The 12249-nt window shown below is 43.2% G+C and overlaps 2 protein-coding genes across 2 annotated transcripts; one reads left to right on the plus strand and one right to left on the minus strand.

Annotated features, from left to right (window-relative positions):
- Positions 1-6780: 6780 nt before the first annotated feature.
- On the plus strand, positions 6781-8850 carry LOC136475299 (glutathione S-transferase T3-like). Its single transcript, XM_066472844.1, has 3 exons — positions 6781-7083; positions 7563-8028; positions 8109-8850. Exons 2-3 carry the CDS (start codon positions 7573-7575, stop codon positions 8640-8642), a joined length of 990 nt encoding a protein of 329 aa, XP_066328941.1. The 5' UTR covers positions 6781-7083; positions 7563-7572; the 3' UTR covers positions 8643-8850.
- Positions 8851-9014: 164 nt separating this feature from the next.
- On the minus strand, positions 9015-9575 carry LOC136478536 (uncharacterized). The gene has a single exon (XM_066477000.1). It carries the CDS (start codon positions 9573-9575, stop codon positions 9015-9017), a length of 561 nt encoding a protein of 186 aa, XP_066333097.1.
- Positions 9576-12249: the final 2674 nt, after the last annotated feature.

Raw genomic sequence — 12249 nt, forward strand, 5'->3', positions numbered from 1 at the left:
AAAAAAAAAGAACCCCAACAAGGAGAGACAGAGATCAAGTCAAGATCAGAAAGAACCCATATTAAAGAAAAACAACCCAGACAAGTTGGGAACAGAAATCAAGACAAAAAAGAACCTGGAGTGATCAGAAAACAACCCGGATGAGGTACATACAAGTTCAGAAAGAACCTGGACAAAGTGCAAACAACCTAGAAGAGGTACATCAAGAACCAGAGAAGTCTAGAAACGACCTGGATGAATAAAAACAACTCAGAAGAACATCACGGCTTAGTCAAACACTAAGCTCGGGGGTTCGGCATTCGCTTCAACTACACCCGGGGGCTTGGATTTGAAGACGAAGGACCAAGAATACAAGAACTCAAGACTACAACAAACGACAACACATCAAGACCCTTCATCCGATTTCTTTTCGAAAGAAAAGAACCCGGAGAAGGCTCGGTGGCTGCAAGTACCCACCATAGAAAAGTACATTTTTATTTTTTTGACCCTCTTGCTTTTTGTACCAAAAAACAAGAGGCTCGGGGGCTACACTCAATGAGTGCAATTTTTTGACCCTCTAGCTTTTTGTGCCAAACAGCTGAGGCTCGGGGGCTGCACTCACTAAGTGCACTTTTTTCCAGCAAAAGTGAACATCAGTCAGAAGAAGAATCAAAGAAGACCATCTCAAGATTTTACTTCAAGAAGAACCCGGATCAAGTCTACAACAACTCGGCCCTTAAAGCTCAATCATGAAATGCTCGGGGGCTTGTCGATGGGGAACCCTACGGGCCCCCCATAGACCGTACTACACAGAGCAGAGCAACGTGCAAGACCAAAACTCCAATTCGGACTATACAAGGAAAGGCGCCTAAAGCATAGCTTAGGACTCTGACCTTGTATCTGAGTAGAACACAAACAACTCCTCTCAGCTCCTGGACTATAAAGGGCTGGTGAGGATATCCCTTGTAAAGAACACGATGGAACACACACCCAATACTCAAAGCAATACGACGCAAACAGGCTAGCGCCGAACTGGACGTAAGGTTATTACTCGACCAAGTTGAGGGCCCGAACCAGTATAAATCGTGAGTCTCTTTGCGTAACCACCGAGTTCCACTATTCGCCGAAGCCCGAACAACTGTCCCGGGTACCCCCGTGGCAGGCTATCGGTGGTAAAACATCGACAGCATTCCAAGAGGACTAATCCACTACAGACTGTTTGAAGGGGATTTGATTGTTTTCTTGATGGATGAAATCAGATGGATCAGGATCACCCATAGGCTCGAGAAAATAAGCATTGAGAATAGCAGCTGATGGAATCAAGATTTCATTCCTTATTTTCTAGAAATCGGATAAAATAAGCTTGAGGACAAAGGAAATACAGGGTAGCGACCGACTTTTTGAGAATGAGAATTTCAAAGCATACCTCGGGGATGTGGTCGCTGGTTTCCATTACCACCGAGACGAATGTGAATCTGAGAAAGACCGCTCAAATAAGAGCTTAACGGGGCAAAAGATTTGCTAGGGTTAAAGCTTTGGCGATGGCGACGTCGGCTATTGAGATTTGCTCGAGGGAAAAAGGGAAAGCCAATAGGCCGAGTGAGTTAGAAAGGATACTATTGGGACATTATGTAAGACTTGGCTTGAGAAGTCAGGACTCGTGCGTATATCTCGGAGCAAAACGGTTGCGGCGTGGTAAACGGATAAATAGGAATTTTGGAATAAAATTACTTTTATCCTAAAATTGGGGGGCATGTGTTTACACCAAAATTTGGAGAGAAGAATGAAGGAATTCGAAGGCTTCCAAAATTGTGCCCATCAAGGAATCGATTGTATGAGGATCGACATCAGTTGATTCAAATACGACTTTGGGATCGAATCTCTTTGGATGACGTCAGCAGATAGCGATGATGAGCTACGGTTGGCACCAGGAAATTACATATCGAACTCTACAAAAAGGAAATGATTAGGGTCCAAGTTATCTTAAATTAGGAATGTTTTCTTCTATGCCAAAGATTGTAACGAGTCGTGCTCGAGTAGGATTCATGTTTAGGCTCCGGGTATAAATATTAGACCTCGGCTATTGTAAAAGGACACACAATCAATCAAATACAAGTTACTTACTTTTTTTGGCTCTGGCCACCCCTTAGGAGTATGAGTAGAGTAGATCTCGGCGAGTTCTTCAGCAAGTATGGCTGCATCGATCTGGTCGACCTCCACTGCGACTCTGGTATAAGCTAGTTATCGACTCTTGTCTAGTTCAAGTAAGGTTGCATCGATCCGATCGACCTCCACTGCTCGAACTAGATTAAGGTCAAGTTATTGGCTCTATCTAAGGGTGGCGTTCCTTCGGATAGATTCATTAAGTTATCGATATTGCTTATTGCTTCCATTATTTATTTAATTACAACAATATCACTTCGCCCGATTAGGATTGATCTAGATCGGCCTTATATCCTGTTTAATCCATCATTTATTAATCTAAACTGATCTAATCTACATCTTAAATGATGAGTTATGTTTTATCGGTCGTTTTATGTCAATCTTGATCGTGCATAGTGTGCGGTTAAGGCATGTTTTGTCTTGAATAGATCTGTTGGCTAACAAAAACCATTTCACGGCCCGTTATCATGGCCTGTGTGATTCTACCTCACACTCCACTGTTAGCACCATGGAGTGGGGATCGTTACTTGATAGATTTATTCCTGATAGAGCATGACCTTAACTGTGCGCTATGCCTGAATCGACTATTTTAGCCGATATCGAGTGCTTTCAAATATGCAGTTCACGTTACGAGACCGTTGAAGTCAAGATAGGTTGAAAGATGTGTTAGCCCCATGATCTTATTATTGTATTATGACCTGCATGATTCTGCCCCATGTTCCACTGATATTAGTAATGAGTTAGGGTCGTCAAATCTATTGTTGTTCCTACGGCCTACATGATTCTGCCTCATGCCCCACTGGTCATAGCGATAGACGAGATCTAATATGTTCATTAGATGTATCTTTATTAAATGGTTAAATGATGATGAGCCGCTTATTCTATGTAAAAAGGGATTCAATTATTTGCAGTCATTGGCTTAGCATAAATTAATTATTGTTGACATCCTTTTGCCATTGACTAATGTTTGTCTAAATAACGAGATCTATCCTGAGCGATAACCGATTTACCTTCCATAATTCCATGAGCTTTAATTGATTTATTCTTATGAGTATGCTAGAATCGACTATTTAATCGATTTCCTTCCATATCGCCTCTCAGAGCCACACATTCGGGACTGTCTGGCAACACCGGCATGTTTCGCCTTAAATTACTGATTAGCTTTCTCTCCTTGTCAATTATAGGGTCAAATTGACTGGCACGTCTCGAGAGGAGTGCGCAGGATCGACCTTCCCTGCGTTGAAACTAGGCAGATATTCAGCTCCATCGAGCAGACCCTTCCGGCTTGCTCGTGTGCCCTCAGCACGAGACGAAATTTTCTGCCGACATTAGCTCATGAATGAGCTAGACGTATTCTGGTATTCTATAATAGACTGGTGGAGTAGTGGTTTATAACCCCACCAGCTAATATCATAGACGGTGAATGTAATTCTGCCCATAGTTAATCAATGAAGCTCCAAATGTCCATAAAAAATACTTGATTTAAAAAATGCATTAGTTTTTAAATTAGTGGTAAGGTTGATTAAAGAAACTTTTACGATGATCTTGATTATTGATTTTGTTTTTAATGGATGTATGGATAATCATTGAACATAGATGCATTATGTATGGTATGGAGTATGTACCATGAATGTATGATGTCATACTATAGTATATTATTATACTTGTATATATGTTAGTACACATAAATATTTTTTTTTGATTTAAGGTAGTTGGATGTCTTACTTTTGCATTATTACTATTCTCAAGCTTTAGATAAATGTAAATATTATATTTTGTGTACTTTTCAAAACCTGCCTCGCAAGCTTAACAACCTAGTTCGAGTTCATAAACGTGCCTAGCCAAGCTGGCTTTCTGGCTCGTTAAGATAACGATGAGTCAGAACGAGCCAAGCCGAGCCGAGCCGAGATGAGTTGGCTCGTTATCCAGCCCTGTCTCCAACCATCTCTCAAATTTGTTTCGCTCACCAGTATTTTAGTCATATCTTAAATATCTAGATAAGTATACTTGATGATTGATCTAAAATGAATCCTTTACCATCAGATGATTGATCTTAGCCGGAGCTTCGAGGACTTTAAATTTCTGTATGCCAAAAGAAGATGTAATAGATTAGCTCATGAATGAGCTAGACGTATTCTGGTATTCTGTAATAGACTGGTGGAGTAGTGGTTTATAACCCCACCAGCTAATATCATAGACAGTGAATGTAATTCTACCCATGGTTAATGAATGAAGCTCCAAAGGTCCATAAAAAATACTTGATATAAAACTCCAAATGAATGAAGCTCCAACTACCCCTGGAGGGCCGATAGGCCTCTCGGCCTTCCCAAAGCCGATATGTCCTGTCGGCCCTCCAGATGCCTACAGGTCTGCTATCGGTGCCGACAAGCCAGCGTCGGCTACCACGTCACCTCTATCAGCTTCTCAGGTGCCGACATGATATATCTATATTTTTTTGTATAAAAGCTTATAGATTTACAATTAATCATTAAAAAATATTATTTAAAAAAAATTCGTGCTAAAGCATGCTTGCAGGTGCGCACAGGCGTGCAGGCAGCGGCCGAGCTGGTGATGGATTGGAGGTGGCAATGACATGAACTAGTACAGAGGTAGCTTGCCATAGCCTGGCTGCTGCATTCGATGCATGCCAGTGCCTCCCTGGCTCTCTGCTTGCTTTTGGCTGAGCGAGAGCGAAACGTCTATCCCTGCTGCAAAGCAATAATCTTTGGCATTCAAGGACGGACCGGAGAAAGGGATACGACCAGAAGGAACCCACGTAATTTTGACTTCCAACCCCTTGTAGGCTAGATGAAAAATTCGAAGCTTATTAGCTCGCTCGGTTCGTAGCTGGCTCGGCTCGGCTCATTATCATAACGAGTCGAGACGAACCAAGATTTTAGCTCGTTAGCTATAACAAGCCAACTCGAGCCAGCTCGCGAGCTTCTATGAAAAAAGACATCATAACTTATATTAGTTTTGTATTACATAATGTCTTGCACTTTACAGTTGGTTGATGACATATCTGGAACTTGCGATTATTATGACTTTATGATTTTGTTTTTAATGGATGTATGGATAATCATAGAACATAGATGCATTATGTATGGTATGGAGTATGTGCCATGAATGTATGATGTAATACTATAGTATATTATTATACTTGTATATATGTTAGTACATATAAATATTTTTTTCCGTTTCAGGTAGTTGGATGTCTTACTTTTGCATTATTACTATTCTCAAGCTTTAGATAAATGTAAATATTATATTTTGTGTACTTTTTAAACCTGCCTCGCAAGCTTAATGACCTAGTTCGAGTTCATAAACGTGCCGAGCCGAGCTGGCTTTCTGGCTCGTTAAGATAACGATGAGCTAGAACTAGTCGAGCCGAGCCGAGATGAGTTGGCTCGTTATCCAGCCCTGTCTCCAACCATCTCTCAAATTTGTCTCGCTCACCAGTATTTTAGTCATATCTTAAATATCTTGATAAGTATACTTGATGATAGACCTGAAATGAATCCTTTACCATCAGATGATTGATCTTAGCCGGAGCTTCGAGGACTTCAAATTTTTGTATGCCAATAGAAGATGTAATAGATTAGCTCATGAATGAGCTAGACGTATTCTGGTATTCTGTAATAGACCGGTGGAGTAGTGGTTTATAACCTCACCAGCTAATATCATAGACGGTGAATGTAATTCTACCCATGGTTAATGAATGAAGCTCCAAATGTCCACAAAAAATACTTGATTTAAAAAATGCATTAGTTTTTAAATTAGTGGTAAGGTTGATTAAAGAAACTTTTACGATGCTCTTGATTATTGAAACCAAGTCTGATCATGATTTTTTTATTATAGGCAAGCCTTAGATTGAGAAAAAACTGAATTGGAATAGTTCACACCAAAGACTATATAACTAGTACTCCCTCCATCTCAAATTGTAAGTCATTCCAAGAATTTTGGAGAGTCAAAGCATCTCAAGTTTGATCAAATTTATATAATAAGATAATAACATTTATGATACCAACTAAGTACTAATAGATTCTTTGTTAATTATATTTTTATAGTATACCTATTTGATGTCATAAATCTTTGTAATTTTTTTTATAATTTTGGTCAAACTTGAGAAGCTTTGGCTCTCCAAGATTCTTGGAATGACTTACAATTTAGGATGGAGGGAGTACTTTAAAGATTTTTTTGACGAACCGAATGAATTAATGAGCCATCGCTCAAGAGCCGACTTCAATCACTCCTATTCTAGTACGGAGTACATTGTATTGTTTGTACCATACGGGGTATACTTTTTTCTGTATTTCAGCCTCAGCCATCCATCCATAAGACCATAAGGCCAGTCAGGCTCGGGCATAACTCACCCGTCCCCTTCTGAAAATAAAAAAGAAAAGAAAAAGAAAAACTCACCGTCGGCCCTACAAGGCTTCAGCCCCCACCGGCTACTCACCCTCGCTGACGCAGCGCTCCCATCCCTCTCGTTCTCGTTTTCTCCGCTCCACGCCTCTCAGAGCATCTCCAAGAGTTTGATATTTCAGCTTGGCATCCATATAATTTTGGCAAAACAAGAAAAAATAGTCTGCAACAGTTTGGTAAAACAAATTGGCATCAATAGCAACTTGACAAATTCCCCATCCGCACGCGCAAATATACGCGCGCGCACTCAGTTGCCATCGCGATTTCTCACGCCGCCGCCGCTCCTCCTGCGCGCGCGAAGCCATCGCGCCGCCTCTCCTCCCGCGCGCGCGAAGCCAGGTCGCGCCCCTGCTTTTCCAGTGCGCGCGAAGCCAGGTCACGCCCCTCCTTCTCCCGCGCTCGCGAAGCCAGGTCGTGCCCCTCCTTCTCCCGCGTGAAGCCATCGTCGTTGCTCTCGGATCCTTCTCCCGCGTGAAGCCCCAATCATCGACGCTGGGAGGTGCTCGCTAGGGTCAGGTACGATCTCCCCTCTACCTTCCCTCTAATTCCCGTCGCCGATGTTCCAGTATGATCTCTGTTCATTTTGTTTAGTTATACTGCATGTTGAATTTGACTGAGCTCCTGTTCCTGTTGAATAGAGTTCCGTTATGTAAATTACCGATATGGGATAGATGGAATTTTCTATATTCTAAGAACCATTGAACTGGTTGTTGCCTAGATACAATGTTTTCAGATTAGCCAGCTTACCGATTCCCAGAGGTATGGACCCTAGAAGCCTATTAGCACAAATTCTTTGTACATGTAGGACTTGTAATTTACTCTTTGTACATGTAGGTAATCTGTCCACAAAACCAGAAAGCTGGATTCGATGTGTATTACAGTTATTACAGATTCATTGGTTAAGGACCTTGAGATAAGGAAAAAGAGAAGGCCACTCTGACCCGTTATTACAGATTGTATTTTTCTTATTTGTATTTTTTCTTTTCTTTTTGTAGACTCATTGAAATGGAAGGAGATGGATTCTTGACAGACATTCTTCTAAATGGAGGTGATGGTGATGTTGCTGGTTTGGATGACCTCAACTTTCCGATCACACAAGACACTCAGAGTATTCATGACCTTCCTTCTGAAGTTCAAGAAGTTCATGTGGAAGTGCAGCCAAGTCGTAGTCCAAAGGGATCGAAGAGGACAAAAAAATTTCATTATAAGGAAGACGAAGTTGTATGCTCAGGCTGGTTGAACGTTAGCAAAGATCCCATTAACGGGGCAAATCAATCTCGTTCCACGTTTTGGAGTAGAGTTCATGCTTTCTTTGAGAAACACAAGAAAACTGCAGTTTTGAGGACAGAGAGTTCCATTATGCATATGTGGCTGACAATTCAGTTTCAAGTGAACAAGTATTGTTCTTGCTATGAGGCGATTGAGCGTAGGAATCAAAGTGGAACAACTATCCAAGACAAGGTATACAATATGTGTTGAATCTTTTACTTAAATTTGGTTTATTTGAAAATGATATATACATTGACAAATTCCCATTACAGATTTCACAAGCATCCAAGATGTACCAGGAATTAGACAAGGACAACAAGTCATTTACTCTTATACATTGTTGGAACATATTGAAGGAGGAAGACAAGTGGAAAGCCAAGAGGATTGAACTTGCCGAGCTGGAAAAACCGGCAAGCAAGAAAAAACAGAAGTCCACCAAGGTGTCCAGGCCAAGGGATGTAGAAGCCCCCAACAATGAAGAAGTCATAGAGGTTGTTGCTCTAGAAACCGAAGCAAGGAGAAGGCCACAGGGGATAAAGAAGGCAAAAGAAGCTCTTAGGCGAGGAGGTGGCGAAGCTTGCATGGAGGCATTGGACAAGATGTGGGCAAAGAAGGAGGCTTTCGACAAGGAAAAAGAGAAGGCAAAACAGGAGAGGTTCATGGCTTCACTTGAGCTAGAGAAGAAGCGAGTGTCAAATGAAGAAAAAAAAGCTGAAGCTGACTTGATTAAACAGGAAAAAGAAATAATGTCAATCGACATTACTTCCCTCAACCCGCTGCAGCGTCAATACTACGAGACGATGTAGCAGAAGATTGTCGCTAGGCATTTGGCAAATTAAATTTAGTTCTTGTCATTTGAGTTGTGGAATTATTAAACTTTAGTTTGCTTGTTTTTTTTGATTCAGCAGAACCTTTTTTGATTCAGCAGAAGCATTATGGATCAGTATGTAATTCATTTGACAATTAAATAAAATTACTATGTAGCTAGATAGCTAATAGTTCTTTGAGTTTCAAGACTCCACTAGCATAATTATACAACTGCTTAGTATTGACTCTTCTGAACATGAACACATCTGATGCCAACGTTCATGTGTCAATGTGTGGCTTAAAGATGATAGCTATCCCACTGGTCTAAGTTTTAGATCACACTAGCATAATTAAATAAAATTACTATGTAGCTAATATAAATCAGGATAATGGTTCCAAAGGTGTTCGATGAGGTCTTCTTTCAACTGCACATGTGTTTCCTCGTCTCTGATCCTTTTGTGTGCATCAATAAATTCATCAAGTGTACGAGTAGCCTGGCCATGAGCAGGTTCCATATTTTCACCACCGTAATCGAAACGCTCATCAGGGTCCATGAATCCTTCATCGTCAACAATCATGTTGTGCATGATCACACAAGCCCTCATGATCATTCCTATTGTCTCTGTGTCCCAAATGCGAGCTGGTCCTCGAACAATGGCGAACCTAGATTGAAGAACCCCAAAAGCTCTCTCGACATCCTTCCTCACCGCTTCTTGCGCTTTGGCAAAATATTGCCTCTTGTTCCCCATAGGAAGAGTGATGGACTTCACTAAAGTAGCCCATGAGGGGTATATACCATCTGCAAGATAATAACCCATCGTATAATCATGCCCATTAACAGTATAGTTCACCTGTGGAGCTGTGCCTTCCGCCAAGTTTGCAAACAAAGGAGACCAGTGAAGGACATTGATGTCATTATGAGACCTAGGCATTCCAAAGAAGACATGCCTATTCAAAGGTCGTTCGAAGCAACAGCCTCCAAAATCATAGTGGGCGTGTCCACATGCCCCTTGTACTGACCTTGTTTTTCTACTGGACAGTTCTTCCACGCCCAATGCATACAATCGATTGACCCTAACATTCCAGGAAAGCCTCTTTGCTCACCGAGTGCCAGTAAGCGTGCTGTGTCAGTCTCATTGGGATATATCAGGTATTCATCTTCAAAAATATCAACAACTGCAGCAACAAACCTACGTAGGCTCTCAAGTGCAGTACTTTCGCCAATGTGAACGTACTCATCTGAAGCATCAGCTGGAACCCCATAAGTGAGCATACGAAATGCGGCAGTGACTTTTTAGAAGCAACTCAATCCAAGTACATTGGCCGCATTCCTTTTTTGCACAAAGTAATCATCGTGTGTTTCAATAGCATTCATTATGCATAGGAATAGCTCCCTAGACATCCTGTACCTGAAGCAAACAAACTAAAGTTTAACAACACGAATAATAATTAAACACATACTACTAACCATTCTGAAGTGAAAGAACAATAACCTTCGACAGAATATTTGAGGGCCGTATGTTGGATTAACCGCCAAATAATCTTGAAACATCCTGTTGTGGCCGCCTTCCCTATCACGATAAATAACTCTATGGCCAAGGACAGAGCCACCGTGACTCCTTTTGGTATTGGAATAAGTATGCACAATCCGAGCAGCTGAGAATATCACGTAGTCATCGTCATCTGATGATGAATCATCCAATTCTCTCTGTACAAGGGATCTCTTGAAAGGCATGATTCCTGGGCGGCGGTTGATGGATCAAGAATGCCTTCAAGCTTCTGCAGGAGGCTGGAAAGATCTGCTGGCCGATTTGGAAGACGAAAATGGCCGGCTGGGTGGAGGAGAGGGCCGGCAGGGAGGAAGAGATGGCCGGCTGGGAGAACTTGTTGGCCGGCTGGGGAAGCTTGGCTGCAACATGCACGATGAAAAGACCGGCGGCAGCGTCCTTCGCGCAAAAAACAGGAAGGGTTAGTTGCGTGCGGGGGGAAATATAGATTGTGGGGCTTCTTTTTTCAATTTTGCAAGTTAAAAATTGGAGACTCTTGGAGAGGGGTTCTTTTTTTAGCTTGCCAAATCTTTTGGGAGTTGCCAAATCACAAGATTTGCCAAGTTAAAAATACCAAACTCTTGGAGATGCTCTCACTGCCCAGCAGCACTGCAGCGTCTCACTCAACTACCGCCGCTAGTCCTCCCTCGCCCTCCCACCGTGCCATGGTCAACCGCAAATGGAGCGCAGGACAGACTGTAGCTCTCATTGATGCATGGAGGCCGTTGTACAACCGCCGACGAGGTGGTGAATGCGACATGTGGGTCCCAGCAAACCAGCGTAGCAGGGCGTGCAGCACCAGCGCTCTTATCAGCGAGGACTAGAGGGCCGTGGCCACGGCCGTCAATGGCTTCCGCACCAAAATCAAGCTCGACCCCGATCGGCACACAAACACTGCCATACGCATGTGGAGTGGCTCAAGAGTCGATTCAGCGATAAGCAGCTTGCCACACCATCAATGTATGGCTTCGTGCCCGTCGTCTACAACAACACCGCGTGCGGGCGTGGGCATTCTAGGCTTCACGTGCTAGCAACTGCGACCATGGAGGCCCACGGTGGCGGTGGTGGTGGCGGTGCGGCGGGAGGAAAAGCTCGCGGTGGCTCGGCGATGGCTGAGGGCGGTTCTGCGGAGGCGGAGGTAGGTGGTGTCGTGATGGGTGTCCCCGTGGGCGCTGCCACAGAGAACGTGAGCGACGACGTGGTCGTGGAGGTGGAGGAGGGCGGTACTGCTACCACGCCAGAGGAGGCACTCGGCAGTGGCGCTACATCGGAGGATCCTCCATCCGGACCTATGGATGGCCTCACCGCCACCGCGACTGACTTCTTTGGGGGGTCGATTCCCAAGAAGCGGAGGACCTGTGCCTCCACCTACACCTCTGCCAGTGCTGGGGACGGGCGAGCGCCCTCCGTCAAGGAGGAGCTGGTGCGCGAGGCGAGCGCGCGCCGCGCTCGTGTGGACGAGGGACGCGCGCCAGTCGGTGGTTTCGCTGCCACCACGTCAGAAATGGCTGTCGCGCTGGGTGAGGTCGTTGCAGCGGTTGTTCGGAAAAGACCTCGTATCGGGACATAAAGTATAAAATAGTGTAATCGGGCTCTGGATAGGCGACAGGCCTCTAGGCCTTCCCAAAGCCGATAGGTCCTGTCGGCCCTCCAGATGCCGATAGGTCTGCTATCGGCGCCGACAAGCCAGCGCCGGTTGCTACGTCACCCCTATCGGCTTCTGAGGTGCCGACATGATATATCTATATTTTTGTATAACAAGCCAACTCAAGCCAGCTCGCGAGCTTCTATGAAAAAGTCATCATAACTTATATTAGTTTTGTATTACATAATGTCTTGCACTTTACAATTGGTTCATGACCTATCTAGAACTTGCGATTATTATGACTTTATGATTTTGTTTTTAATGGATGTATGGATAATCATAGAACATAGATGCATTATGTATGGTATGGAGTATGTGACATGAATGTATGATGTAATACTATAGTATATTATTATACTTGTATATATGTTAGTACATATAAATATTTTTTTCGATTTCAGGTAGTTGGATGTC

The sequence above is a fragment of the Miscanthus floridulus genome, chromosome 8 (assembly GCF_019320115.1).
Source record: "Miscanthus floridulus cultivar M001 chromosome 8, ASM1932011v1, whole genome shotgun sequence".
In the NCBI taxonomy this organism is placed as follows: Eukaryota; Viridiplantae; Streptophyta; class Magnoliopsida; order Poales; family Poaceae; genus Miscanthus; species Miscanthus floridulus.